Below are 27,837 nucleotides of genomic sequence, written 5' to 3'. Positions count from 1 at the left end.
TTAAAAAAACACATCTGCCACAAAACTACTGAAAAAGAGTTATTTTTGCCAGTGCAATAAATCTGTTCTTTTTCCCTATGTGAGAGCAAGTGCCTTTCCTAATCTTTCATCTGCTGGCAGAAGAAACATGAACCAACATCTCTGGCCAGGACAGTGACATCTTGGAGCCCAGGGCATACAAAAGCACTGCTCACCTGACCCTGACAACACACCAGGGTGGGGTTTTTGGTCTACAGCCCAAGGGAGAGAGTTGTGGAGGGTAACTGGGACTGGTGACCTGCTGGGGTAGCTGGACTGGGAGCTCTGTGGGAGACAATGGGCTTCATCTGTCATTTATTGGCCATTGTGATTTACCTGTTAGATCCCACTTAAGGATTCCTCCCTGCCTTGGTCAGTTGCTCAGTTCCCAGCTCTGCTGTGCTGTTCTGTCTCCCTCAACACTGTCACAGGAGTGCTGAGCAGCCACAGGCACCTCCCAAGAGCTGTGACTCCCAGTCCAAACCCCAGAGGCAGCAATGTGCTACTCCTGTCTGTGTGGATGGGTTTTTTTCCCCTTGTTCTGTTTCCACAAGCTGCAATTGCTCTGCCTCCCAGGCGAGCTGTGCTGTTGTGTTTGCACTGGCCTGACGGCTGCAGGGCTGTCACACGTGCTTTCCTTGGGATGGCTCCAGGTACAGAAAGGAGCCAAAGGAGGTGGAGAGGTGCATTTGCTCTGTCTCTAGACTCTTGCATGAGGTTGGCACAGCCTCAGGCTTTGGGACTGGCCATGCATGCACTCACCAAGCAGTTGAGGCTGGAGCAAATAGATCTAACCCCAGACAGGCCCCATCCTCCCTGTGGCTTCAGAGCTGATGTCCTGTTTGGTTTGAGCCTGAGCCAGTGCCCTGATGAATGTGGCTCTTGTCAGCACCCTGCACCTCAGCCAGCTTCGGGTGGGGGGCTGATCAGGCTGATGAAAAGGACCCGTGTGGAGCTGGGAGGGGGAACAGGACACACTGTGGGACCAGGCTCAGGGAGAAGGTAACTAAGCAGAGACCAGGAACTTGCTCCTCTCTGAGCCCTGCTGCTGGCCAAGGGTCTGGGAATGGGTGTCTAATTGGCTTCTGGTGGAGATGCCTGGTTCATGAACCAGAACAGACTCCCTTACCTGAGATAGCTACTTATGCCTCCCTCCTCCTCACCTGAGCAAGGTGTAATCAGTGCCAGATGCAGCTTGTTTGCTGCACAGGTACCATCCTTTGCCCTCCATGGTGACTTTTGGTGGGGCTTCCCCAACTGAGCTCCCTGTCACAGTGCAGTGCTAGGAGAAACAACTGTGCTGAGGCTTTGGAAGGATTTAGGAGGGTACATTCTGCTTGTCTTTCAATTGCTTTGTGACTGAAATCCATCTCCTAGTCTCAATGGCTACTGCAGCTTCTGTTCTCCTCCCTGCACAAGCAGGAATTAGGCAGAGACATCTCCACCTGGAACCCTGGCTGGGTTTTTGTTTGCATCTGTTTTCCCTGGTTAGAGCAGATAATGAAGAATTGGGGGTCCTTTCCTGGGCAAGAAAGGGACTTGATCTGGAATGCAGGGAGGACGGACATGGGCAGTTCCTTGGTCCTGGTGCCAAAGTGTAGTCAATGATGAGGGGGATGGGGTCTCCTGCTGGCACTCCTGTTCTCCTTAGAACCAGCAATGCAGCCAGTTCCCAAAAAGCTGTGCCCCTGTTCCTCACCATGAGGGACTGCAGAGTTCTGCTGTTAAACACTTTATTTCCTCCTCACTCTAGCCCTCCCTTCCCAGAGCAGACACTCTCCTGTCCTCCCCTCGCAGCTCCAGGAAATGCTGTGGGAGAGGGCTGGTGGCCTCCTTTCTCCCCCAGCTCCGGAGGGAAGGATGCTGTGCCTGGGAGGGACAGTCCAACTCTGCTGCCTGGAGTGGGGACAGGAGGGACAGGCGTGGAGCAGCGCCTCAGCACGAGCAGTCACTCAACCAATGCTACAGGAGGGAGGTGGCAGGGGTCAGAGGGCCACCTCTGGTGCTGTGGTACAGGGGAGGGCAGCAGGCTTTACAGAGCCGTGTCCTCAGACTCAATGCGGGGCCCAAAGAGCTTCTCTGCGGTTGCTTTGCCGTCGTACTTGGGCAGGTTGCCACCAAAGTCTGCTGGCAGGATGTCAGCGTCGATCTCCTGGTAGAAGGATTCCAGCTCTTCGCCGTGCACAAAGACCTGGAGGGAGATGGGAGTGAGCCTCAGCAGAGGGCCAGGGCAGCTCTTCCAGCTGCTCTGTTTCACCCAAGGACATGCCTTTGCCTGCAGGTCCCTTTCCCACACTCACCCTCTCCAGCAGTTTGCTCTTCAGGAACGGTTTGACCACATTGTAGGTGGTGGTGAAGTACCAGGGCTGGTGGATGAAGTGGACGGCCTTGAACCGTGCTGGGAAGGAGTCCTAGGATCCCAAACCCAGACAGAGATAGTTGCAGATGGTGCCATCCACCCAGATCAGAGCAGGCAGCAGTGGATACACCAGCACTGCCACAGCTCTGCTTGCTCCATGTCCCCTTCTCTATTTGATGGCCCCTGGTTCTGACTCAGAGGATCAACCATCCCAGCCTCAGGAGCACCAGGGAGCTGAAGAACCTCACAGATAGCTCACTGCTCCCACTCCAAGAGAAGGACCTCCCCTAGGAAGAGCCGAGTGTCTTCGGCATTTTGTCCAAGAGCAGAAATCCTGGAGTGCCTGTGAGTCTCCATCCAGCCTGGACCAGGCTGTGCTGAGAGGCTCCTGAGGAAAGACCTCCAGGCCACACCCTAGGATGCTTCTAGGAGTGCTGGTACTGCTTCTGCTCAGGCATTTGAGAAGGCAGGGAGATGGGGTGGGGAAAATTTTGCAGGATTAAGCCAATTAGCTGGCAAGGCAGGGAGAGGGTGATGGGGAACAGCCTCTCTGTGATGCTTTCTCATTATTCCAGCATGGTGACAATCCCAAACCCTGCTAGCCCTGCCACCTCCCTTCTCTGAGCTCCCTACTTCCCCAGGGGCCCCTCTGCCACTGCAGACTCTGCCACCTCACCTGCAGCATGTCCACCATCTTCTTGAGCTCAGAGGGTTTGATCCCTGATGCCTGCTGCATGGTGAAGCCCTTGAAGTTCTCAATGATGCAGAACCCATTGATCTGGGTCTCTTCATTCTCCAGCAGCTTCTCCAAGATAATACAATAGGCACGAAGGATCTAAGGGAGGGGAGAGACAGCAGGGTCTTGCATGAGGTCTCACCTCCCATAGAGCCTAAGGGGTACCCAGGAAGAGTCCCATGGAGTGCTATCCAGCGTCTGTTGGATCCCAGCCCACTTGTCACAGCCAGCTCCCTGATTTCAGAGCAGGGAGGGGGTAACCACATTCTCTTCAAGTCGTGAGCATCAGATTGGATCAGTGATACACTGAGACCAGATTCAGAGCTGAACAGAAAATTAAACTGGGAGAAGCTCTGAGTTACATGCCTGGAGACCTCTTTGCCAAGAAGCCCTTTCCATGCCCTATGCCTCAGTTTCCTCCTCTGCCCTTGATTTAATGGTGTGGTGCCTTTCTTCAGCCTATGTTACATGGACTGGGGGGATGCACACCCTGAATTTGCCATGCATCTTGCATTGCATCCTTTGGGGTGGACCACGGTCTCCCAGGCTCCCTCAAAGGATAAATTCAAAGGACTTCACATTTGCTTCCACCTGTGAGGCTGGAGGGATGCATATGTGTGTGTGTGTCAGGATGCTGTGCTCAGTCGTGCCGAGCGGGACGAGCCCAAAAGCAAGACCACTCTGCTGTGGGAGCAGCCCCTGAGCAGGGCTCACCTCATCAAAGGTGATCTCCTCGTAATCCCAGTTCTCAATATTGAAGAGCATCACCACCCGCCCATACTTGTCCCTGCTGGCCAGGATACCGGGGTAGCCGGCCTCGATGGTGCTGCGCACGGCCTCGGGGCTCAGGTTGTCAAAGAGCTCAGGGTACTGCTGGCGGAAGTTCACGTAGCCTGGAGAGAGGCAAAAATTGGGAAAACTGGCCGCTCACCCAACCTCAGGAAGCTGGGAGAGCTGCCAGAGATGGGATGGTGATGGTGAGATGTCAGTGCTAAGCTGAGGGCTGTGGAAAGTTCTGTCTGTGGCCCACAGAGGTCAGGTCTCCTCCAACAAAGGGGGAAAAAGAAGCTCAGCAACAGACCAGCCCCAGCATGCTTGGTGTTATCCCTCCCCATGCCAGGAGCTTCCCACACCTGCTTTCTCTCCAACACCTCAACAAGTAGATAAAGTAATTTCTCCCCTCTTTTCCCTTCTCCACTTCATCCCTGTTTGGGTGAAAACCCCCATCTACCCTCTCTTGGCATTCTACAGGCAAAGATAAGGAATTTCATCCTGGGAAAATGCAGGCAAACAAAAGAGCTCGTCTGAGAGCCAGCACTGATAATTACAACTCATTATCCCCTAAGCTGACACAAAGAAGAGCAGAGCTGGGGCCAGGCAGGTTCCAGTCAGCAGCCACCCTCTGGGCTGCCCTTCTTCTCCCCCTCCATCCCTATGGGTGACTCTCAGTGTGAGGAGAGGGTGCCACAAGCACCCCAATCTGTCCCCAGACCTAGAGGTGTCCCAGGGGTGCACAGCCCCCCAGGCACCATGCACAGAAGCATCGGGAGGGTGCAGAACTGGCTCCTTACAGGGGTGCAGAGGGGGGAGTGTAGGGCATGTATAGGACATGGGGGTCCTCAAGGGATGCAGCCCAAGCCAGATGGGTTTGCTGCACACATCACCAAATGTCAGTGTTTCTTCTGTTTTCTTTGGGTAAATTTGCAATGAATGGGATTGTCCTGGTGCTACAGAAAGGCTGGTGTCACCTTCATTTGTTTCCTTCCCCATCCCAACTGTTTCCAAACCCTTCAACCCTGACTTTTGCCTATTTATCACGTCTCTTCAAACCCTGACTTTTTCTATTTATCCCCTCTCTTCATTCCCTTCCCATGTCAGGGTCCTGCTCCTCCAGCACCACCCACTCTGGGCCAGCAGACACCAGCACAGGACTGGGAGCTGCTGGGGGCTGTGTACCCTCATCCTCACACAGCATCACAGCCCAGGGCCCCTCCCCACCTTTCAGCAGGTCGTAGGCTCTGTGGACATCGAACTTGCGAGCCCGGATGAAGCGGAGCAAGAAGGAGTCGTCCTTCTCCTGCACCTTCTCGGCCACCTTCTGGCAAACGTCCTCGCCGCCCGCCCGCTCCTGCACCAGCTCCCGCAGCGCCTTCACCGCCACCTCCCTCTTCTCCTCCGTCTCATTCAGCTCATCCTTTGCCTGGGGGAGCAGAGAGGGGACCCAGTGATGCCACACACACATTCTAAAACACCCCGGGGGTCATGGGGGCACCCAAAAACTAGGGGAGGACAGAAAAATTCCTTGCAGCATCCCAGCACAGGGAGGGCAGGGTCACTCAAGTCCCCAGCTTGGACACAATTTGGGAAGTGCATCCCCACCAATGCAAGAGACAGCTGAGGGTCTCCTCTGGCCCCTGAGGAGAAGGAACTCGGGCTGCACCTCCCCCTGTTCCCCACAGCCACCTCACCTTCTGCAGGGTGTGTGGGGGGATCTTCTCACACCTCCCAAAGACGGGGCCATGGTCCTTGGTGGTGAGGCGCTCCAGCTTGCTGCGCAGGGCCTGCTCCTCCTCCGACACGATCCGGAACGTGCCCGTCTGCGGGGGAGGAGAGCATGTGGGGGGTCCCCAGACAGTGCCCCAGCTCCCTGCCCCACTGCAAGACTGCTTGGGAGCTATGGGGAAGAGGAGAGACTCCACACGTGCACCCAAATGGGGCAGTGGGATAGGGATAGGCTGCTTGGACTAAGGTACACCCTGTGCACCCCATCCCAGCACTGCAAGGGGTCATGGTCAGAGCCCAGAGGATGGGGCAGTGTGGGGACAGTACTCACCACTGCAGACATGTTGTCCTCTGTCTTCTGCTGGCAGCAGGACACTGGCAGAGGGAAGGAGGAATCAGCGTGGATCCAAAGGATCTCCACAGTCCCCCCCTTATGCACCATTCCCTGCCTGTCTTGCACAAATGGGGACAGAAGCTGGTGTCCAGAGAACACCCCCAACCCCACCCAGCTCCATCACCTACTGCCTGCATCTCTCCCTTCCTGAGGAGGCTGAGCAGCCTGGAGAAACACCAGGGATGTTTGCAAAAGCAGCTTAAAAATCTGTGTATTGATCATCTGATGCCTTCACGTTTTTCTCATTATACCTTTCCTCTTTGGGCTGGGGGCATCTCAGCCTGCGCTTACCCAGGACTGTTCTCTCTCAGACCACCTTCACATAGGCAGAGGTGAGCATCCAACTTTGGCCAGGAAGCCAGCTCATCTTTTTATTTCTACTACCAAAATAAATAAAATTACCAAAATAAATACTTATCCCCAAAGTATTTCCCAAACTCTCAAGTCTCACTGCTGCACCAACTGCAAGGTTGGACTATAAATCCCTCAGCATCTTTCCAATGCAGTCTGGGTGAAACACCTTGTTCCCATCCATGAGGAGGAGGGCTGCCTTCATCCTGCTTCCAGCATCTCCCCCTGCCTGGCTGCAGCACCAGTTCTGAGCCCAGGCTGTGTGAGGGATGCTTGGCTTCAGCTCAGCCATTCTCCAGGAGCATCCTCTTCCCTTCCACCTCCTGGGAATGGGATAGACATCCCCTTGTTCCAGGCACTAAAACCAATTCTAGCTCTGGAGGTGCCAGATTGAGTGAGTGCTGGATGATGGTCTTCAATGCAGTTCTTTCAGTTGAAAAATGTCCTGGATACTCACCAGGAAGAGGAAAAGCTGAACTGTCCTCAGAAGGTCAGCGCACAGAGCCGAGATGGATGCAGGGATGGCGAGGCCGGAGTGCAGCAGCAAGGAAGCCGGGCGAAAGCTTTGTAGAGTCACCGGGTTGGGATTAGACCGTCACAAGGCATCAACTCACTGCAGCTTTGTAATTAAGTCAGCCCAGCCCAGGAAAGAAACCCCATTAAAACATTACAAAAGGCAGCTGAGGAGAGGCAAGGAGGGAGCTGGGGCTCCACTGCCAGCCGGAGCGTGCGTGGAGAGGCGGGCTGGATGCTGGACCCGATTAACAAAGTATAAAAGCTCCTTGTTGTGTAACTCGCTCATTAGCACGGGGCAGGGGCAGAGGCAGGTGGTGGGCAGCCTGCCATCCCAGCCTGCTCCCCGGGGTGACCAGGACAGGTCTCTTCCCCAGCTTCTGCCCCAAAAACCCTGGCAAGGTCCTGCTGTGAATTTGGCCGTGTGGGCAGGGTCCGGCTACAGGGATGGGTCTGCAGCAGAGACCCATCTCCAATTCCTCCCCTGTGTGGCCTCCCAAACCAGCATGCATACAAGGCCTCTTTCAGCTTTAAAAAAGAAAAAAAATAAAAATACAGGCAAAATTCCTACAATACCCTGGGAACTGGAACCTATTCCACCCCCAGGGAGATGCCACAGACCCACAAGGGAGGGGAGCCCTGGGATGTGGGAGAAACAAAGGTGAGTCTACATGGGGGTGGAGAGCAAGATGGCAAAATGGGTTTTCTGGGAATCCCCAGCATGCTGAAGCTACATAGGGCAGGGGAACCCTTGTAGCCTTAATTCTTCAGCTCAAGGGCTGTGGGAGCTGAGTGAAGAGTGGTGAGGATGGAGCTGTGCTCAAGCCCATGAGAGGAGCTTGGCCAGGCTCTTACCATGATGGGGATTTTGGGGAGGTGGCAGGGCTGGGCTAAGCACCAGAGCAGGGCTGAAGGGGCTTACACAAGGCATGTTTTGTAATGCCTCTGGGATTTAGGGATTTGTTTTCCACACAGGGCTGTCCTGCGAGCAGAGCTGAGACCCCGATGTGAGGGAGGGAGGAGGAGGAAGGCACGAGACTCCAGATGAAAGGCAGGGGTGCAGCTGAGGGAAAATTCGGACCTGTGCCAAAGCCCCATGCAATGGCCCTGTGGCCAGAGGCACTGTGCACTGCTCTCCAGAGGAGACCCCCAACCCTCCCATCCCCTTTCCACACCAGCCCTGGTGCAAGGCTCAGCTCCCTCCTACAGCTCACTGGAGCTTTGTGTGCAGCTCAGCACAAGGTAGTGCGTAATGGGTGTACATCATCAGCATGGGGATTCCCAACTAGACCCAAAAATGCTCTATTGGGGTGCCAGAGAGAACCTGTGATCCCTGGGCCATCTGGGCATCCTGGCCAGGGTGGTCAGCACACGTGAAATAGTTTTGCAGGCACACGTACAAGCCCTGGCATCACGAAATGAATGTTTTGTCCTGGGCGACCGATCTCAAGGCGGGCCCACCCTGATGTACTGTGACAGAGCCCAAAGTGCATCTCTCTTCCAGGTCTGGTTATCCCCCTCCCCACAGCCCCATGTGAAACCCGCTCCCCTCGCTCGGCAGCATCGGCTCCCGCTCCACGTGAGCACGGGGCTTGCGAAAGCTCCCACGCTGTGCTGGCACCGGATCCTTTGGCCAAATCCCGCTGCTTACAGGCGGGCTACACCTCCTGGTACGCTAAAGGCCACCCCTCACGTCCCCCGGAATTAAGGGGTTTACTCGAACGTATCTGAACCGCACGTGGGTGGCACTCGCTGCTGATGCGAGGTGGCCCTGAATGAGCACTTTGTGCCAATTGCCGCGGTACCCCCCGTGCCCACCCCCCGTGCCCGCACCCCCCGTGCCCGCAGCCCACTCCATTCACTTTTCCACTGTGCAGCACCGGCACAGCCTGCCCAGAGAGGCTGCGGGGTTTCCCTCACTGGAGATATTCCAGAGCCATTGCAATCCTGTGCTGTGTGCCCTGGGACGACCCTGCTCGAGCAGGGAGGCTGGAGCCGGTGACCGCTCCACGATTCAATGACGCTGCCCGCTGCCTGCCCCCCCGGGACTCGAACCCGCGGTCCCCCGGGCGGCGGGAAGCGCGCGCCGGGGGCGGGAGCTGTTCCCCGGGTGACGCGCGGGCGCTTCCGGGCGGGAATTTCGGGGTTCGGAGCTGCGGCCCGGCGGTCCCGGGCGGCCCCGCGGCCCCATGGCCCAGCGGATCCTGTCGCTGGCGGCCGAGGAGGGCTCCGAGCGGCTGCAGGAGGCCCTGCAGAGCCTGGCGGAGGGCGAGGTGCGCGCTGCCCGCGGGCCGGGGGGACAGCCGGGACGCGCCGCGGGCGGGCGGGCGGCGGCTCACAGCGTCCCCTTCTCTTGCAGCTGGGCGACATGGTGACCAGGCAGGCCCTGAAGGGCAGGGAGACGGCGGCTTTGCTGAGAGGGATCTTCAGAGGTGGGTGGTGTGTGAGCTGCGCTCGGGGGATGCCCCAGCCCTGGTGGGTGCGGCCCGAGCTCAGCGGCACAAGGAGGTGTCGCTTTCGGTGAGAAACCCGCTCGTCAGGGCGGTCACGGGGAAACACGACATCAAAAACACACGGGCAGGTAGCAAAGTGGACTGGAGTTGTGATGAGCCCGTGGTTAGTGCGATTTACTTCTGAGAGCCCTTGGGTACCTTGCAGTAGGACTGGGCTGGCCAGATGAGAGCTACTTGCCAAGCTGGTTCTTCTCAAGATTTTGACACTTCCTGATCTCCGGCAGCAGGTTGAGTGAACCACACGGTGTGATAACAGGATGGCCGGCTACTTTATCCAAGTATCTCATTCCCTGTTCTCTGGGGGTTTTTTATTTATTTTGTCAGGTAAAATAGGAAGTTGCAGCCAGGTGACAGTTTGTCCCGGCCGATTTCCTGGAGTTTAGCAACATGTTGTTACTTGCATAACTTTTCCCCCCGTTCTTCTGTCCCTCTGTTGCTTGCTGTAAGGCTCCCCCTGTTCCCAGAGAAGCGGTGTTCTCAGGAGACTCCAGGTTTACAAGCACTGCGTCCCACTAGTGGAGTCAGGGGATCTGCACTTGGGCAAGGTGTCTGAAATCATAGGACTGCTGATGCTGGAGGTAAAGCTCCTTTGGGCTGCCTTTCCTGGGCTCTGCTGAGTATAGCTTAATATGTAAATTGAGATACTTCACTAAGGCACCGAGGAAAATGAGTTGTATCCTTTCCATGGATCTTCCCTAGACTAAGTTAGTTTTGAGTTGGCTCTGTGTGAGTTTGATTATCTCTAGATATTTACTCTTAGGCTCAAAACTCTAAACCTATAGTCACATAATCTCGATTTATTGCTCTGTTCTGTAGAGAACAGTACAAAACAGATCTCAGGGCTGAATTTTCCTTTGAAGGCAGCATTTTCCTGTAAGAAATTCTGTGTTCTGCTGGGTTTTGGTGACAGTTTGGGTGTATATGTGGAATTCTGTGTAGTGCCTCAGGCTCTCTCCTGTTGTATGTTCTCCCAGGCCCGCCAGCTGCCAGGCCACGCGTTAGCAGAGCTTGCCAACCTGTTTGTGGATGTTATTAAAGGGGGCAGCCTGACCAATGGGAAATCCTTGGAGCTGTTTTCCACTGTTCTCACGGCACTGGCCAGTTCAAAGGAGAACCTGGCTTATGGGAAAGGTAACTCCATCAGCTCCTTCTCTGCAGCTTGTCCTCCTTTCCTCTGGAATCAACTCCTAAGACTTTTGCTTTTTCAGGTGAACTGAATGGGGAAGAGTTTAAGAAACAGCTGATAAATACCCTCTGCTCCAGCAAGTACGTATGTCTGGCAAGTCTTGGTTACGTGGCAAAACACTGTGTTTCACATTGTGCTTGGAAAAAGGCATCACCATGAGTTCTGTGTCCTGTCATCCTTGATTCTGTGCCCTCTGACAGTGTCTTCTCTGGCTGGGAAGGAAAGGGAACTCCCTGTTCCCAGATCTTGTGAGACTGTTCCATGACCTGGTCTCAGGAAGTGCTTGTTTTCCTTTTCTGGCGTTTGTTATTAAAGGGGCTGGGGCAGTTCAGAACTATGAAAATGTGGGTGGTTAGATGGGTGCTGATGATTTCTGATGGAAATCTGGCTTCTAATTTTAGTATCAGAATGTAACAAGGAAATGGTGACATTGAATAATTGTGTAGGAGGGAAGAGCTAAATGATAATCCGGCTTGCTCTCAGTCTTCCAACATTTCTTTGTTTTACCAGGTGGGATCCTCGGTGTGTAATACATCTTGCCAACATGTTCAGGTAATTATTTTTCTCCTCAACATTGATTTGTGCTGTGGTCCTGTCTGTGTCCTATTTCACAAGCAGTTTGGGGCAAGCACAAATAGGAAGTCTGACCATATCAGGCAAAGCATGGATGGTTGGTAAATGAGCATCCACACCGGATCCATTTGGATGCAAAACACATCTGGGCATGGCATCATGGTTTTTATTCCATGTGTGAGTGAGCCTTGGCAAATAAAAAATAAAAAATCTTTAATTCAACAGGGATATTCCACTATCAGGAGAGGAGCTGCAGTTTGTGGTGGAAAAGGTCCTTAGGATGTTCTCCAAATTAGACCTGCAGGAAATTCCCCCTCTGGTCTATCAGTTGCTGCTGCTTTCTGCAAAGGTAAAAGCTCAGGGGAGCTGGATTTTGGCAGGGATTCTGATTGTTCCCAAACCACACTGTAGGGACACAACAAAACATCATTAGGTTTTGTTTCCTCTAACTCCCTCTAGCCTGAAGACGCTGACTGCTCAGAGATCTTGGTCTTCCTTGTGGGAAAATAAGGAAACCTTTGGGAAATAAGGGATGAGCACAGACCAAGCAGACAACGGAGAGGATTGGGGTTTTTTTCAGTGTAGTTTTGCTCATTCTCTGATGATCTGCATGCTACAATAATAGCTCATGCACTGTGATTGTCTAATGGGCTGTAGTCTGACCTGTACTGGGAATGTGTCATCTCCTGTGCTCTTCTCCAGAGCAGAGACTGCCAGGGACATCTCTGCCCTCTGAGAGAGTGATCTGGCTCTTTTCCTTACTTTATTTGTGACCAAGTCAATGCCAAAATGATCCAAAGACAAGCTATGTATGTGTTATAGAGGGTCATTTGGGTCCACTAGCCAAAATGTATTGTTAGATTTAAGGTTAGGAGTTTGAAAGCCTTCTCAATTGATTAAAACATAAAGGATCCTTTCTAATTAATATCAATTTCAAAAAAAAAAGACAATCAGAATACCTGAGAGCTTGAGTTTCTTCCAACTATTCAATAAGGCAGTCAAAAGAAATAAGTTCAGGCAAAAGAAATATGAAGACTGGAAGTCTGGAAATGAGCCAGGAGCGCTCACCTGCCTTAGCAATTTATGGAGGGAAATGAAGGATACCTTGAGATTTGTGATCAATGTGGGAATTGAGTATTGTTCTCTGGGATACTGCAGGCCCTGCAATGTCTTAATGCAATGTCCTGCCTTGCAGGGCAGTAAGAAGACTGTTCTGGAAGGAATCATCAGTTTTTTCAATCAGCTGGATAAGAGACAGAAGGAAGAACAGAGGGTTCCACAGTAAGTTCTTGCTCTGTCACACCCTTTCTTTACTGCTTGTGTGTTTGTAGTCACACTGGTCCTACCCAGGGCTCCTTGAATTTGAACAGTTAAACCTTGTACAAGAACATCCTTCCTGATCCATAAGGAATGATTTCTGGCTTTGAATGGCTTGTTATTTTCTGGTAAAACCTACAGGTCAGTGGACCTTGAGGTGGCCACAATGCCTCTGGACCAGCTGCGCCACGTGGAAGGCACCGTTATTCTCCACATTGTTTCTGTCATCAACCTGGACCAGGACCTGGGCGAGGAGCTAATTAGACATCTGAAGGTATGGCAAAGATGGAGCAGCCACTGTTCCTGAAGATATTGAAGCAGGGTTTAAAAACTTCATTTATTCTCTAGACAAGATATTTAATAATTTTTATGATTGCAGTCATGTTCACTTTAGCGAGTGCTGTGATATGTTTGAAGAGACATGTGCCTGATGGCTTCCTGAACTTCCAGGGTGTTTCAGTTGAAGATAACAAGTTTTCTCAGTGCTCCTTGCTATCTCCTAGGCTGAGCAACAGAAGGACCCTGGTAGAGCCCTGTGTCCCTTCAGTGTGGCTCTTCTGCTGTCAGTTGCTGTAAAACACAGACTGCAAGAGCAGGTATGTGCTTGATAAGCTTGCAGAAAGCTTCCATGGGGATGCACTCTGCAATCCTTGTAAAGGAAAGGAAGCATGTTTAGGTCAGAGTCACATGAGAATTAGACTTAAAATGGTTTCAGGATGCTTGTGGGTAGGCAATTAGATCATTGGTATGCTGTACTTTACTGAACACTGTAAAAGACCCCAGAGCAATATCACAATTTTCCAGAGTAGTGATTCCTGTGGGTTGGTATTGTAGGATGAGAAGAAAAACAGTCTTATTTTTTGAATGTTTTGGCTCTGTGATGGCCACATGAAGAGCATCTGGCAGCAAGTCACCCTCCTTGAGGCACTTAATGGGACTGGTGTATTTGTCCTGACAAAGAAGTGAGTTAAGGTTTTTGGCAGGCTGTAGTGGAACTTGTGTCTGGTGCTGGCTGGTGCTCTTACTGGAACATACCCAAGACTATACAGGTCCCATTTCAAAGATCATTTCCTCACACTTAATGATTTTATGTTCCAGATATTTGATTTCTTGAAAACATCAATCACAAGAAGCTGCAAGGACCTGCAGTTCCTTCAGGCCTCCAAGTTTCTGCAGGATTTGTTTCCTCAACAACATGATATAACTGCTGTCATTCTGGAAGTGGTGAAAAATAGGTGAGTTGCTGCCACGTGCTGCAGAACTTTCAATGGGCTTTAGGAGTGGAGAGAGTTTCAGCTTTGTTAAAACACTCTGGGATGCTAAATACTTCTGACCATGTGCCGGCAGGGATCAGTGTCAAAATCCAAAGGTTTTATCCCAGTTTTATATTAGCGAATTTAAAAAAAATCCCAACAACATGCGGCTGTATAAATCTGCTCCTACCTCAAATCTCAGGGTCTGGTGGTACAAAGGACTAAACTGATCAGGGCTTAATCTGCAGTATGAGTCATGCTGCTGGCTGTAGTTTGTGTTCTGATCAAGGATGAGGAATAGGTTCACTGTTTAATCTGGTTCACTGGTTAGTGTTTTAAACGTCCTGTGGGATAGCTCTGGTCTGTCACCAGTTGTCCTTTAGTTTGATGGGACGCATTTCCTCTTTTTTTTCCTCCAACTTGAAGATCTTGACATCAGTAGGGTACTTGTGCATCCCAATTGTAGCCTGCTGTTATGTTCAGGTCAGACCTGAGGGCACATCATTCCCGATGGTGAGGAAACCTTTGGGCTGGAAACAAATTCTGATGAAGAACCAGGACTGCAGAGATGAGCAGAGATGAGCTCTTGTCCCTCAGCCTAAGGACATTCACAGGGTTGTGAGGGCTGTCATCTTCCCTGCTGTTATCTAGTGTCTCTCATTGCTGCTCTGGACCCTGGAATGACTGCAGAAGATTTTACCTCTGCTCTAATCTAAACTTCCCTGTGACTAAGTTGTTTATTTCCTCCTCTATTTGATGTTTTCCTCAGTGCATTTGGCTGGGACCATGTTACTCAGGGCCTGGTGGATCTTGGCTTCAGCCTAATGGAATCCTATGAACCAAAAAAACCCTTTGGAGGAAAAGCTGCTGATAACAGTTATGGCCTTTCAAAAATGCCAGCCCAGCAGGCCTGCAGACTGGGAGCAAGTATCCTGCTGGAAACGTTTAAGGTAATGCAGGTTTTGGAGAAGTTTTATTTTGGTGGGGGGAGAACAACTCTGTTCTTGTTCTCTCCTGGTAAACAGTGTCAAAACCTTGCCTGTTAGGCTTGTGAGTGTTTTGCAAACAATACTAGATTTTGTCTCCTATTTGCCCCTTTCCAGCTGGAAGAGGTCATCCTCATGAAGATCTAATTCTAATCTGTTCCAGCTGTCATGATGCTTGTGTAGTCCCTATTATAGTTTCCAAGAAACTGCAGAGGTAGAGAAATTCAGAGGTACAAATAAAATCTGACAAGGTGGGATTGAAATCCATTCAACTTCACCAAACTGGTAAATTTTCATCCCATAGATGATTGGAACCATTATGTTCTGAGTGTACTGTGTGTGCCTTGATGTGCTGGTTCTGATTGTCCTGGGATCTGAAATCTGAATCCATCTGTATGGACTTAGGTGAAAGGGGACTTCTAGTGACCATCCTTGCTTGCCTGTCAGATCTGGATTTGCTTTATACTGTACAAGGCCTGGGCTGTGAAATACAGAAATATCTTAAAAGTTTTGATTTTTATTTATTGTTCTTCCTCATTCAGGTTCATGAGCCCATCAGAAGTGATATTCTTGAGCAGGTCCTGAACAGAGTCCTCACAAAAGCTGCATCTCCTGTCAGCCACTTCATAGGTAACAGAAAAGAGAGAGAGAAGTGTGCTCTGCTCCATGGACAGTCACAACATAGCTGCTCAAAAGATACTATAGAATCACAGAATTGGGTTTGGATTGGATGGGACCTTTGAAGGTCATCTAGTCCACTGCCTTGGAATGAGCATGGAGATCTTCTAGACCAAGATGCTCAGAGCCCCATCCAACTTGACTTTGAATGTTTCCAGGGATGGGGCAGCCACCAACTTTCTGAGCAACCAGTGTTTTACCACCCTCACTGTAAAAAATTTCTTCTTTATATCCACTCTGAATCTACCTTCTTTTAGTTTAGAACCATTAGCTCTATTCTTATCACAATAGTTACTGATAAAAAGTCTGTCCCCACCTTATAAACCCCATTTGAGTACCAGAAGGCTACAACAAGGTCTCCCCAAAGATTTTGCTTCTCCAGACTGACCAACCCCAACTCTCTCAGCCCATCTCAATAGCAGAGGTGCTTCAGCCCTCTGAGCATTTTTGTGCCCCTCTGGACCTTCTCCAGCAGGTCTCTGTCCTGCTGGCTCTCACCAGAGTAGAGTGGAGGGGGAGAATTCCCTCCCTCAACCTGCTGGCCAAGCTGCTTTTGATGCAGCCCAGGATATGATTTGGTTTCTGAAACTCCTGCTGAAGTGACATGAAGCCAAGAAAATCAGTTGTTCCTTCTGTGACCGAGGTATCAGCTGCATCAGATTGCCTTGTATTCATCACAGGTGAAAAGTGTTTGCAGGCAGTTGCCATGGAAGAGCTGACGCACAGAAAGTCAGAATCATCAGTCAGTTGCATGTTCCACGTTCCCAGCCTTGCCTTCTCCTTGTCCTTGGGAGCTATTGGGGCTGCTGGGATGTCAGTGCTGCAGCCTCTTCCCTTACACCTCAGTGCCCTCTGGTGGGGTGAGGCCCTTCAGCTGGGCTGGGAACACTTTTAACACTTGGTGCTTGCAATAGACTCAGTTTGTCAATGCTCATTTTGTCGTGACCTCTCTGTGTCATGGAAGGTCTTTGATTAGTCTGTAATTGTTAGCTCTACAGACATCTTCTGCTCAGGCTTTTCTGGCCCCTTGGCATCAGCTGTTCTTTTTGTCCTTTTACTTTCCAGACTTGCTGTCCAATATTGTTGTGTCTGCTCCTCTCGTGCTTCAGACTTCATCCTCCAAAGTCACAGAGACCTTTGACAATTTGTCCTTTCTGCCCATTGACACAGTGCAAGGGCTCCTCCGGGCAGTGCAGGTAAAGCTTTGCATTTCTCTCTGGATCTCCTTGCTAGTTTAGTTCCAGTGACAGCTCTGGGCCACAATTATATGCATGATCTAATAACCCTCCTCATGAAAAAAGCCTTCGTTCTCTGCTGTGGGCTGCTCGGTGTAGCATGGAACTGTTCTTCAAGCATGGATTTGCATGTGCCCTCTGGCAAAAAGCATATGGTGTGGTCTGGCATGGCACCAACGCTGCTCTGTGCTGACCTTTCATCTGGAAGATGCCCAGATGCTGCCCCCTGTAAAAAACTAAGTCTACAGTGTTTAGCTGAACAGCTGTAGCTGTCACGTTGATTTTTCTCCTTCCTAGCTCCATGACAGTATTCCTCTTTGCCTGGGCTGAGATATTGCCCTGGTGTTTTAACTTTTCACCTGCTTTTTCCAACCTGGGGATAACAGTTATTTTCCTAAACCCTTGCACTGTGTCCTCACTAACCTGCTAAGGTGTCTCACTGCCACAGCTCTATGGGTTTTCTTGTCTATTTTAAAATGTTTTGGTCTTCCTACTGTACTGACGACAGTACTGGAAATGCAGGACCAGATGGGCCTGAGGAAGATGAGCTCATATGCCCCAAGGGCTTGGCATGCCTTAGTGCTTTTCTCTCCAAAGGTTATTTTCCTTTCCAGCCTCTGCTCAAAGTCAGCATGTCAGTGAGGGACTCCCTGATACTTGTTCTCCAAAAAGCTATCTTTTCCAGGTAAGCTGGGGAAGAACTTTTCTTTGAAAAAGATTCTACAACTCGTTTATGGTTTTGGAGCAGAAGTATTTTTTATTTTTGCTAAGTATCTTCTTACAGTGTTCTTCCCATAACTAAATAGTGACATCTCCTGTCCCTATAGCCTGGAATTGTGGAATAGTCACAGCTCCACTGAACTGAGACACAAATCCCAACCCCCATCTGAATGAATGGGCTTTGCAGGTTCAGAAAGCTGTTGGGAACTCCAAATACATAGGCAAAATTAAAACCAATTCCAACATGTGTCTAGCACAGCTGAATACATCCAGGAAGGGTCTGGAAGGAACCACTGATCAGAATGTTGAGCTGCCCTCTTATCCCTTACAAGGTGTTGTCTTGGTCATGCTTTGAGCAAACGATTCTGCTGTGATTGTAGACTGGATTTTGTTGGCCAGTGGCTACCTGGTTGTGAATATAGAATTCAAAATTTAGGATTATTTTTCAAAGCAAGGGACTTGGTCTTGGGAAACACTTGGCATTTCTGTGAGCAAAGCAAAACACCAGGTTTTTATTAGGAATTTTCCAGCTCTGAGGTCTGTGACACTCACAGCTTTCAAGGAATATTTAATACTTGAGTCTTGGCCTGGGCTCTCCCTGAGTGCAAACATTGTAAGGACAGAAAGATTAAATGTTGTGAGACTGTAGAGTAGGGGAGTTTACAGCAAACTGCCCAGCTCTTGACTGTTTGGGACTGTGCTGCCCTTTTGGGAAATACAGTTGTACAGGGCCCAGTTACTCTGTATTTGTGGCCCTTTTTTCATTGCTGAGTTGATACTTTATGTGCTGTAACCCTCTCTCCTGTCCCAATTCCCAGGCAGCTCGATGCTCGTAAAGCTGCAGTCGCTGGCTTTTTGCTCCTGTTAAGAAATTTTAAGGTTCTGGGCAGCTTGACCTCTTCCCAGAGCAGCCAGGCCATTGGTGCCACGCAGGTAAGTGCTGTTCTGCAGCGCCTGTGTGGACATGTGAGCCAGTCAGGTGTCTAATATGCCCTGTTTGAAACAACTCCAAAGGGAAGTGTTCCCCCAGAATGGAAATACAGCTTTAGTAATGATTAGTCCTGGATGTCCAGTAAAGGTTCCCTTCCTGTAAGGAAAGCTTTAGGAAGTGCAATGTGCAAAGAGAAGTTGGCCTAGAGATGTTGCTTCTCAGAGTCATTCTGTCTTACAGCACCAGTGTTCTGGGGAGCATTCCCACTGCTCCATGGCAATGATGAGGAGCCTGGCAGCACAAGGACTATAGCAGTGATTGTTCAGGAGCCAGACCTTTACCACCTTGCTCCTGAGTTGTGATATTGTAACCAGTATAACGTGACTAATGTTCCTTCTCAGGTCCAGGCAGATGTTCATGCCTGCTATAATTCTGCAGCTAATGAGGCCTTCTGCCTAGAAATCCTGGGCAGCCTGAGGCGATGTTTGAGCCAGCAAGCAGACGTTCGACTCATGTTATATGAGGTAAACACGGTTTCTTCCATCTCTTAAACAGCCACAAGCTCTTCTGTGGTCTGATTCTTCTCTGGCCTCAGGTAAATAACAGTCATGTTGTTGTGAAAAACGGCCTTTCAGCTCAGTTTTGTTCTTGATGGGACATATGTAACATATTTCCATTCCTTCTGCTGCTGTACTTTTTGACCTTATATACCCAAAGACATGTTGATGTATCTTCTTCAGCTCATGCATTGTTTAAGACCAAAAATATGTCAAAGTCTGTCTTGCTGTGGTAGGGCCTAGGGAATGGGAAGGATGCCCTGTGAGGAGGAGTGATATAACAGGCATTGGGTAGATGTGGAGCTGTTGAGAGTTAATTATGGGCTCCAAAGGAAGCCCTGTCTGGAGAGTATGGAGAAACTTCCTTAGAGACTGCATTAGGGATCTGTCTTTTCTCCTCTTCCTTTCCAAGTTTACATAAAAGCTTGGCTGTTCTTAGGTCTGTTGTGATAGGCCTGTTGTAAAGAGCCATTTTTGGGTGTTTATCTTAGGTTGTGTTATAACCATAGGGTACCACCTTGAGGAACAAAAATCCTGTACAGGTCAGAGAGATGTTTTTCCTTTTTGTCTTGGGTTGGATTGACCTTTGATGAGCTGCAAGTTCTGGATATATCTGTCACTGTTGCTAGAAAACTTGGGCTTGCTTTATCCATCCACTGAGTTTTCTCAGTCTGCAGGATTTGTTGCCTCCTACAGTTTCCCCACTGGCTTGTTTTGCCTTTGAAGCAGGGTTTCACAGCTTGAAGTTGGATCTTGTGCTAGTGTTAAATAGCAGTGAAAGTCACTCTGGGCTTGATGCCACCGCTGCTAGGGAGATACAGCTTGTGAGAGGGCCCCTGTGAGGAAATTCGTACTTTTTCTGATTCATACCTTCTTTCTGTGGTGCCTTTGCTTTGCCAGGTATGGAGTTTTACACTGAGCACATTGTTACTTCCTCATGGTTCCTTGTGGTGCCAAAGTGTCGTTGCTATCTCATGACGCCAACTTATTGTGCCTGTGGTTCATTTTCTCTGCTGTGTCAGCCAACTTGTCCTTCCTTCCTGTCTCCAGGGTTTTTATGATGTCCTTCGCAGGAACTCCCAGCTGGCCAGCTCTATAATGGAAACACTGTTGTCCCAGGTAAAGTCCTGCTCCGTGGTGGGGCTGCAGGGACTCTAGAATTCTGCACTTCAACCACTGTGGCAAACAATTCAGGTTAAATGTTGGGGAAATTGTTCTCCCTCACACTGGAAACATGTTTGAGTGCTGTGACACTTTGCTAAAGAGGCATCCAAACCCCTGCTGCTCTGAGAGAGCAGTCTAGGTAAACGTCTGGAGATGGGTTCATTTCCTGCCATAGGGTGGAAGAGGAAGGATCTCTTGGAGCTCTTTCCAGCCCTTCAGCTCTTAGGTGCTGTGGGAAGTGTGAGCCCAGAGAAGTTCTTTGTGCTCTCCCTGTTCCTTAGCAGTGCACAGCAGTTACCTTCCCATAGTTCCCCAAGGATATGTGCTGACACAGTAATTATTGTTGCTGTCCTCCCATCGGGAGAATACCCAAGTCCATGTAGGATCTGGGAGGATTAACTCATCCCCCAGCAGTGTTGCTCATGGCAACAAGACAATCACATTTCCTCAATCCATTGACAGGCTGTGCTTTCTTTGAGACAAGTAATTTTCTTCCCTTTAATCATCCAAAGAGTTCATGCTGACTAATTCCAGCTTTCCCATGACAGTATAGGGTCTGAGAAAAGAGCATGAACAGAGCCAAGACAGCTTTTGGGTAACAGAGGGCACTTAATAGTAAATTGGTGTCAAGGTGTAAAATTTTGTAGCATCATTATGTATCTATAAGTTTCTATAGCAGCAGCAGCTATTGATCCTCACTGTTTAAAGGAGGGGTCACACTGCAGGTGGGGTGCAAGTGATGGTACTTGTTGAGGCAACACAACAGCAAGTGGTCAGCTAATCTTGTTTTAGGGCACTGACACGTCCTGGCTGAGGTACAGGAGCAACTCAAGAAGGGATTTTAATCACCAGTAGAGCAGATGACGTGGCTCATGTACTTGTACATTCCTCTTATCACAGTGTCAGGTTTTGCTCTCCAGAATGGGGTACAAAGATTATTGTGCTCTGTTTTCAAACATCCTAAGAGGCTCAGTTACCAAGTAACTGGTTATTTTTATTTCTTGTTTTCTGTGACAGATAAAGCAATATTACTTGCCCCAGCCAGACCTCCTGCCTCCACTCAAACTGGAGGGATGTATTATGGCTCAAGGAGATCAAATCTTTCTGCAAGAACCACTGGTAAGAGCTATATTGGTTGGCCACAGCTGCAAGCCCATCTGTTACTAGCATTTTAGTTGTCCTCCTACATGAGCTGAATATCTTGTGCTTCTTCAGCCTCTTCTAGCCTGGAGCAATTCTTTTAATGGCACCAGAGCTGGGCATCTCACCCCTGCCTCGGGCTATTTATTAGAGTTCCCCAAGCACAGTGGTTGTGGGGACCTGTGTGAGAAATGCTCTAGGAATAGTGTTCTTCTGTTATCCTCTATTGAGTTCACCCTGGGGTTTTTTCCCTCCTTTAACTGAATTCCACATAAAATAGTTGTGCAGCATGTGTGTGTATGTGTATGTGTGTGTGTAGTAGAGGGAAGAATTTGTCCTTTGGTTTTGCTCCTTTGAAATTCTTGGAGATGAAACCTCAATGATGTCTTGGATTTCCAAGAGAACAAATTCAAATTAATCATTTTGTTTTCCCCTAAGGAAGCTTGTGTGCAGCAGCACACCCAGGAAGGGCGCAGACACGTCAGCTAGAGCGAGAGTCCCTTTGGAAATTCCCTTTCCATCTCCTTCAGTACTTGAGGTGGTTGGGTGAAGGAGTAGTGGGAGTTAAGTCTTTACATCCCATTTAGAAAAGCTCAGGCAGAGAGCCATGTCTGAAGCTGGAACTGGGTAGCTGTGTGTGAGATTACTGATCCCCTCAATCTGGGAATGAGGCATATCCTCAAGACTCAAGGCAGTCACAAAGGCAGCTACAGCTCTTTGCATCCCACCATAACAGTCTGGCCCACGTCCACTCCTGGCAGTGACCTCCAGCTCAGAGGCTGGGTGTGACTGTGTGGCTGCTTCCTCCAGGCCCACCTGCTCTGCTGCATCCAGCACTGCCTCGCCTGGTACAAGAGCACCGTGCGTCGGTGCCAAGGAGCTGAAGATGAGGAGGAGGAGGAGGAGGGTGTGGGATTTGAGCAAAACTTTGAAGAGATGTTAGAATCTGTCACACGACGAATGATCAAGAGCGAGTTGGAAGACTTTGAACTGGTAAATCAGATTTTCAGTTTGACTCAGCGAGAGAAGAGGCCGAGTTCTTGTCAGGTTTTGAAAAGATTTTTCACTTGTTTCCTTTATCTCTCAGGATAAATCAGCAGATTTTTCACTGTCTTCTGGCGTTGGTGTGAAAAATAACATCTATGCCATTCAGGTGATGGGAATTTGTGAGGTTCTGATTGAGTACAATTTCAACATCGGGAATTTCAGGTAAAACATTAAATCTTACCCTCTAGCACTATCTGTGCTGTTATTTGCCCAGCTCTTTGGAGTACAGCCTCATTGCAGGCACAGGATGGTAGTGCCAACACAGAACCAACCAGTGATTGAGCATGAGTGCCTCATGGCACAGCTACTCACAGAACCTTGGGGAGTGCTTTCCTCTGGATTGTCATGTGTTGAGGGAGATGGGATCTGACATTTTGTAGAAGATCAGGTTGAGGAGGATTGGGTGAGGTAAACACTGTTAGGGAGGCAGGGAGATGGAATAGGTTTCATCATTTAGGCAGCATCATTGTGTAATTTAGCAGCTGAAGCTTCAAATAGGAAACTCCCAAGAATGCATTTTCTCCATTAATGCTTTCCACTATTTTATTGCAGTAAGAACAAGTTTGAGGATGTCCTAGGCCTGTTTACATGTTACAACAAACTCTCTGAAATCCTGAGGGAGAAAGCTGGAAAGAACAAATCTGCCTTGAGCAACAAAACTGCACGGAGCTTCCTGTCCATGGGTTTTGTATCTACTCTGCTCACAGCTCTGTTCAGGTGAGAAGGTGTCCACTCCTCTGTGGAGCAGAGCCAGACATCAATTTAAGCCATGTATTAGTGTGCTTGGAAAGGCTGGTGCAACTCTTATCCTCTGAGTTTTCACTACAAGCTACCAAAACAGAGTCTTTTCCACCCTCAGTTGAGCCAAAGATTTTATTTGCAAATGCATGTTAACTTTTGGATTTCCTAGGCCATCCTTAAGCTTCCTCTGCACATCCCCAGTTCTCTGACAGTTCTGGTCCTGCAGGGACAATGCCCAAAGCCACGAGGAGAGCCTGGCTGTGCTGCGCTCCAGCACGGAGTTCCTGCGCTACGCTGTCAGTGTCGCTCTGCAGAAGGTGCAGCAGCTGGAGGAGACAGGACAAACAGACGGACCAGATGGACAAAACCCAGAGAAGATGTTCCAGAACCTCTGCAAAATCACACAGTGAGTCAGTGTGGCATGTGGAGACATCAGCAGTGCGTTTTGGGGATTTTGATTCTCAGGTAGGGTTTTGAAAGATGAATGCAGTCCGTAACAGTTTCAAGTGTTGTTGTCGCTGGGTTGAGGTCACTGCCTTTCTGTGCTCCTGAGAAATCCACTGGAGGCACTGCAGTTTCTGGGCCATAGTGAGTGATGAAGCTTTAATACCTTGGCCTGGGAGAACCAAATGCCAGCAAACATTTTCAGCTTCTTTCTCACTTCTTGTTTATCACTTATTGTCACAGAGAAGGTAAGATGATTACAGGCTGGATTCTTGAGACCTCTGGAATCCAGCAAAGTTAAAATTCACTTTGAGCTACAGAACAAAACAGATGTGTGATGGACATAAGCTTTAGAAAGCATTTGTTTAGGACTTCTGCAAGATGCTTGAAGACATTCACACATCTAATCCTTTGGAAATCCAAGAATGTGAACCATGTAAATGTCTTTTGGAATCTAGGTCATATCTGCATGGGGTCTTTTCAGAGCCCAGTCAGCAGAGAGCACAAAATGCAAATTACCCCTGCCATGCATAATGCTGGTTTTGTGTCTCACCCCAAATAATAGAGGCTATTTTTGTTGCAGTCATTAGGACTACATGTGAGCTACATGTTTTGCGTGATTGGACATTGAAACAGAATAAGATCATCTGTGCAGGCAACAGAACTAATGAGAAGAAAGGAGAGGGAACAAAAAAGGGAAGAAGTGGGGTTTGGGAAGCAGGAAAAAGATGTTTGCCTACAAATAGAAAAGTCTTCTTTGGGCCAAACAATTTTGCTTTCCTCATGGCTTTTTACTTTGCTTTGCCTGCCTTTACCTTTCTGATTTTATTTATAGAGAGCCCTGTAGTGAATTCTGACATTCCACAGACCCAACCTGCCATGAGAAAAACTCTTTTTGTCACTGGTGAATTTGACACTAGTGGTCTGGGTAGTCTGAGAAAGAGGGAAAGCTGGGTGGAAGAAATGAGTGTGTAAAGATGGACTTGAAATGGGATTGGAAGGTCCCTTGGCACCTGGGAAGAATTAAATTATTTATCTGTGCAGGAAGAATGCAGTAGCTGTTTTGCTGACATTGAAATAAAATCTTCATAAAAAAGGTCTCTTTCCCCACCCTTTTCTTATAGGTAAAAGACCTTCCAGTTTAGTTATATTAAAAATACGATCCTAAGAGTAGAATCTAGTTCTTTCCCTGTGCAGCCAGCTTTACTGGAGTAAATCTCATCTCCCATTCCACAGGGTTCTGCTTTGGAGGTACACTTCAATTCCCACCGTTGTTGAAGAATCAGGGAAAAAGAAGGGCAAAAGCATTTCACTTCTGTGCTTGGAAGGTTTGCTGCGGATCTTCAACACGGTGCAGCAGCTGTACTCTGCCAGGATCCCCCAGTTTCTGCAAGCCCTGGGTAGGCACATAGTACAGTTCTGCTCTGGTTTCTGCCCTCCAGGTTCCATCCCATGTGTGGGACCCATCACCCTTTATCCATAACTAGGGTGAGATGGGTCTGGTTCTTGTCTTTCAGTCACAAGGTGGGCTTAGTAGCATAGATTTTCACACTGGAGACAAGTTCTAGAGATATATTTTACCTGCCTTCACAGAGCTCTCAGTCTGTCAGCAGAGGATAGTTGGGGTCTGACACAGCAGTCATCTGTTTGAAGTTTGCCTTTAACGTGTTTTTCGGCTCACTGTGGTTCTGCAGTCTGTATTCCTCCTCTAGCTGTGAGCAGTCTTTCCCACTTTTAGAAATAAATCCTGTATTCTGCTCTTGGCATTTAGCTTTTTTTCTGCACCTCTCTGTCTCTGCCAGATATTACTGATGGTGACGCAGAAGAAACGGATATTAATGTCACAGAGAAAGCTGCCTTCCAGATCCGACAGTTTCAGGTGAGTACCACTGTGTGCTGCAAGTGTTCCAAAGCATTTGGGATTCTGGCAGGAAACACTGCTAGCTCTCTGTTGCTTGACCACAGGGTTGAGTATGTGATAGCAACTGTGCCACTGATTCACTAGCGGTTCAAAAAAGTTTCTGATCTCTAAGGAGAGCTTCTTCAGGGTGTCCTACAGAGCTGAGTGGACATGTATGTGTATTTACAGAACTCTAGGTTCTTCAGTGCAGCATGAACTTACCTGAGTATTCTAAAAGTCACACTGACCATATGTAAGCACTCCTATCAAAAATCAGCACTTGTTCTTGAGAAGAGTCCTGTTTTTGTACTCTTGTCATTCTCCTTGCTGCCAATCCTTTTATCTGTTTGCAGCTTCTGGTTATTTGCTTATGCAACACATATTCACACTCAGGGAGTGTTTTCCTTCCCCTAACCAGAGGTCCCTGGTGAACCAGCTCAGCAGTGCTGAAGACGACTTCAATGCCAAGGAAACGCAGTCACTCATCACCGTTCTCTCCACACTGTCCAAGCTCCTGGATCCAACCTCACAGCAGGTACTCCTCAGCCTTCACGTGGTGGCTGGTGTCACAGCCATGGGCAAGGAGATTATCAGATGGGGTTGGGATCTGTGGGTTCTGACATGTGTGTCCTGCATCTTCCCACAGACCACACCAGGTCAAAGGGACAGTTCTGTTACACTCTGCAGGGCTCTCCTGTCACACACCTGCAGGGGCACTTAAGAGGAAGTTTTTCTGCCATCCCACTCCTGCACATTCTGATCCTGCCTTTGGGCACCTGAAAGATTTGTTTGCCTGAGCAGGGACTCCTAACACAGCGTAATTGTGGTGTGGCCTCCACATGGGAGTAGAGGCAAAAAAGTCCAGCAGACTTGTGTCCAGTCCAAAATGGCTGAGTGCCTAATTCCTTCCATGCAAGGAGTCATTTTCTAAAGTGCCCCAATTTTACAAGCTAGGAACTGCACTAACTGTGCCAGAAGTCTGGAGTCATCATTTACCTTAAATTAAATGGAGCTGTTACTCTGTCCAAGGGAATGCATAGCCATTACCCTGTCCTGGGTCTCAGCTTTTGACTTGTTAGTAGGCTAAGTGTCCTTTGTGGAACTTCACATAGCACAGCTGGGTTCTCTACTCATCTTCCTCTGCTGTGATTCATTGTCTTGAATTTTTAGTAGTAGTAGTAGTAGTAGTAGTAGTAGTTTTGTGTTTTGAATTCTGTTTAAAAGTCATGATTTGTTTTCTCCTCTTAAATAGTTCCTTCAGTTCCTGACTTGGACGGTCAAAGTTTGCAAAGAAAATGCTCTTGGTAAGTAAGCTTTAAGGAGCATGTTTACATGTGATGTGTCAGGTGTGATATTAGATCCTTACATGCTCTATCCTAGTTTTACCTCTGTGTCAAGCTACATTCAGGTCCCATTCTGTGGCAGATTGCCACAACATTGTGATTATGAGTATCAGGGAGGGAAGTCCATCTCTAAAACTATTAGCATTTCTGAAGGAAATTAAGCCACTCACATACTTGACTTTTCTCCTTTGTTATTTAGGCTCAAATCAGGATTTATACTCTGGAAAGACAGTACTCTTGCCAGGGTTTGTATTGCACTTCCTCAGTGCTTTTGGTCACCATTTTTCTATGACTCAACAGCTCCAGTGGGAATTAGTTCCCCTTGCACTATTATCTGCTGATGTTTTAAACCCTGCTTTTGTAGCTGGGGTATTTTGATAGGATCTTCACCTACTGTTAAATGCATACTGAATCTGAGACTTTGCCTCACTGGATGTCTGATGTTCCTAAGTAGCTAGGCAAGCTCTGCACCTGGCACTGTGTCACTTTCTTTTCCCCACAGAGGATATTTCTTGCTGCAAAGGTTTGCTGTCTCTGCTCTTCAGTGTCCACGTTCTCTACAAGAGCCCTGTCGGTCTCCTGCGGGAGCTTGCACAAGACATCCATGCCTGCCTGGGAGATATAGATCAGGTATGATGCAGGAGCAGCTGAGCTCTTCATCACATAGTGCTGTCAGAATTGAGTGCATCTCTCGTGCAAACTATGTGACAGCAGTTCAAATTTTACTCACCAGAATTTGTTTTCTCTCCTCTGCCCAGGACATTGAAGTGGAGGGTCGGTGCCATTTTGCTGTAGTGAATGCCAAGACTGCAGCCCCCACTGTGTGTGTGAGTCACAGCAGTGTGTGTGTGACACCTGCAGTGTCCAGGGCTGCTGTGCTTGGACCAGACTGCAGGTTCCCGTTGTGCCAAACTCCTCCAAAAGCCTGTTTTGTTATTGCTTTCTGTCTCAGCTGCTGGTTCTGGGTCAGGTGGATAAGGTCCTTGAAGAGGTGGATTGGCTTATCAAGAAACTCACCAGCCTGGGGTCAGACACATCAGGTAATGAAAGTGGTCCAGTTCTTACTGTTACACCTTTGTCAAAAACAGATAAAGACAGAGAGCAAAAAGATATTTGAGGATTTTTGAGATAGCATTATCTGAGGTCAGGTTAAACTCTCCCTTGAGCTGGTTCCACATGAACAAAGATAAGAGTTGTCACAAAATCTCTCCAGTGATTATTTTCCCATTGTCCCAC

At 48.9% G+C, this 27,837-nt stretch overlaps 2 protein-coding genes across 5 annotated transcripts in view; one reads left to right on the top strand and one right to left on the bottom strand.

The window, feature by feature from the left end:
- Positions 1 to 1,056: 1,056 nt before the first annotated feature.
- RLBP1 (retinaldehyde binding protein 1) lies at positions 1,057 to 5,994 on the bottom strand. The gene is made up of 7 exons (XM_033517000.1): positions 5,947 to 5,994; positions 5,582 to 5,710; positions 5,112 to 5,313; positions 3,828 to 4,006; positions 3,054 to 3,212; positions 2,319 to 2,429; positions 1,057 to 2,209 (listed from the first exon to the last, which is right to left on the bottom strand). Exons 1-7 carry the CDS (start codon positions 5,956 to 5,958, stop codon positions 2,051 to 2,053), a joined length of 951 nt encoding a protein of 316 aa, XP_033372891.1. The 5' UTR covers positions 5,959 to 5,994; the 3' UTR covers positions 1,057 to 2,050.
- A 2,999-nt stretch (positions 5,995 to 8,993) lies between these two features.
- Positions 8,994 to 27,837, top strand: part of FANCI (FA complementation group I) — a 24,126-nt gene continuing 5,282 nt past the window's right edge. For 3 of the 4 annotated variants that reach the window (XM_015639286.2, XM_015639285.2, XM_019007951.2), the window contains exons 1-30: positions 8,994 to 9,146; positions 9,233 to 9,305; positions 9,834 to 9,964; positions 10,361 to 10,517; positions 10,595 to 10,652; positions 11,083 to 11,124; positions 11,371 to 11,494; positions 12,341 to 12,426; positions 12,604 to 12,736; positions 12,966 to 13,058; positions 13,561 to 13,697; positions 14,485 to 14,665; positions 15,244 to 15,331; positions 16,445 to 16,575; positions 17,229 to 17,299; positions 18,153 to 18,267; positions 18,667 to 18,789; positions 19,873 to 19,941; positions 21,004 to 21,105; positions 21,937 to 22,119; positions 22,214 to 22,335; positions 22,726 to 22,890; positions 23,141 to 23,320; positions 24,595 to 24,758; positions 25,161 to 25,237; positions 25,677 to 25,793; positions 26,511 to 26,562; positions 27,104 to 27,231; positions 27,360 to 27,428; positions 27,554 to 27,641. In XM_015639286.2, the coding sequence (XP_015494772.1) occupies positions 9,063 to 9,146; positions 9,233 to 9,305; positions 9,834 to 9,964; positions 10,361 to 10,517; positions 10,595 to 10,652; positions 11,083 to 11,124; positions 11,371 to 11,494; positions 12,341 to 12,426; positions 12,604 to 12,736; positions 12,966 to 13,058; positions 13,561 to 13,697; positions 14,485 to 14,665; positions 15,244 to 15,331; positions 16,445 to 16,575; positions 17,229 to 17,299; positions 18,153 to 18,267; positions 18,667 to 18,789; positions 19,873 to 19,941; positions 21,004 to 21,105; positions 21,937 to 22,119; positions 22,214 to 22,335; positions 22,726 to 22,890; positions 23,141 to 23,320; positions 24,595 to 24,758; positions 25,161 to 25,237; positions 25,677 to 25,793; positions 26,511 to 26,562; positions 27,104 to 27,231; positions 27,360 to 27,428; positions 27,554 to 27,641 (3,343 nt within the window). In that variant the 5' untranslated portion in view covers positions 8,994 to 9,062. The remainder of the gene's footprint in view (positions 9,147 to 9,232; positions 9,306 to 9,833; positions 9,965 to 10,360; positions 10,518 to 10,594; positions 10,653 to 11,082; positions 11,125 to 11,370; positions 11,495 to 12,340; positions 12,427 to 12,603; positions 12,737 to 12,965; positions 13,059 to 13,560; positions 13,698 to 14,484; positions 14,666 to 15,243; positions 15,332 to 16,444; positions 16,576 to 17,228; positions 17,300 to 18,152; positions 18,268 to 18,666; positions 18,790 to 19,872; positions 19,942 to 21,003; positions 21,106 to 21,936; positions 22,120 to 22,213; positions 22,336 to 22,725; positions 22,891 to 23,140; positions 23,321 to 24,594; positions 24,759 to 25,160; positions 25,238 to 25,676; positions 25,794 to 26,510; positions 26,563 to 27,103; positions 27,232 to 27,359; positions 27,429 to 27,553; positions 27,642 to 27,837) is intronic. The other variant, XM_015639287.2, reaches the window with a different exon arrangement.

This window comes from Parus major, chromosome 10, assembly GCF_001522545.3.
Source record: "Parus major isolate Abel chromosome 10, Parus_major1.1, whole genome shotgun sequence".
Lineage (NCBI taxonomy): Eukaryota > Metazoa > Chordata > Aves > Passeriformes > Paridae > Parus > Parus major.
This window is presented reverse-complemented; position numbering and strand designations above follow the sequence as displayed.

Bases quoted from the DNA above. Each gene is read 5' to 3' on its own strand.
- RLBP1 (XM_033517000.1), bottom strand. The intron at 5,314-5,581 runs GTGAGGTGGCTG...CTGCTCCCCCAG, and splicing joins CCCCACACACCCTGCAGAAG to GCAAAGGATGAGCTGAATGA. The intron at 2,210-2,318 runs GTGAGTGTGGGA...ATCTCCCTCCAG, and splicing joins AGAGCAAACTGCTGGAGAGG to GTCTTTGTGCACGGCGAAGA.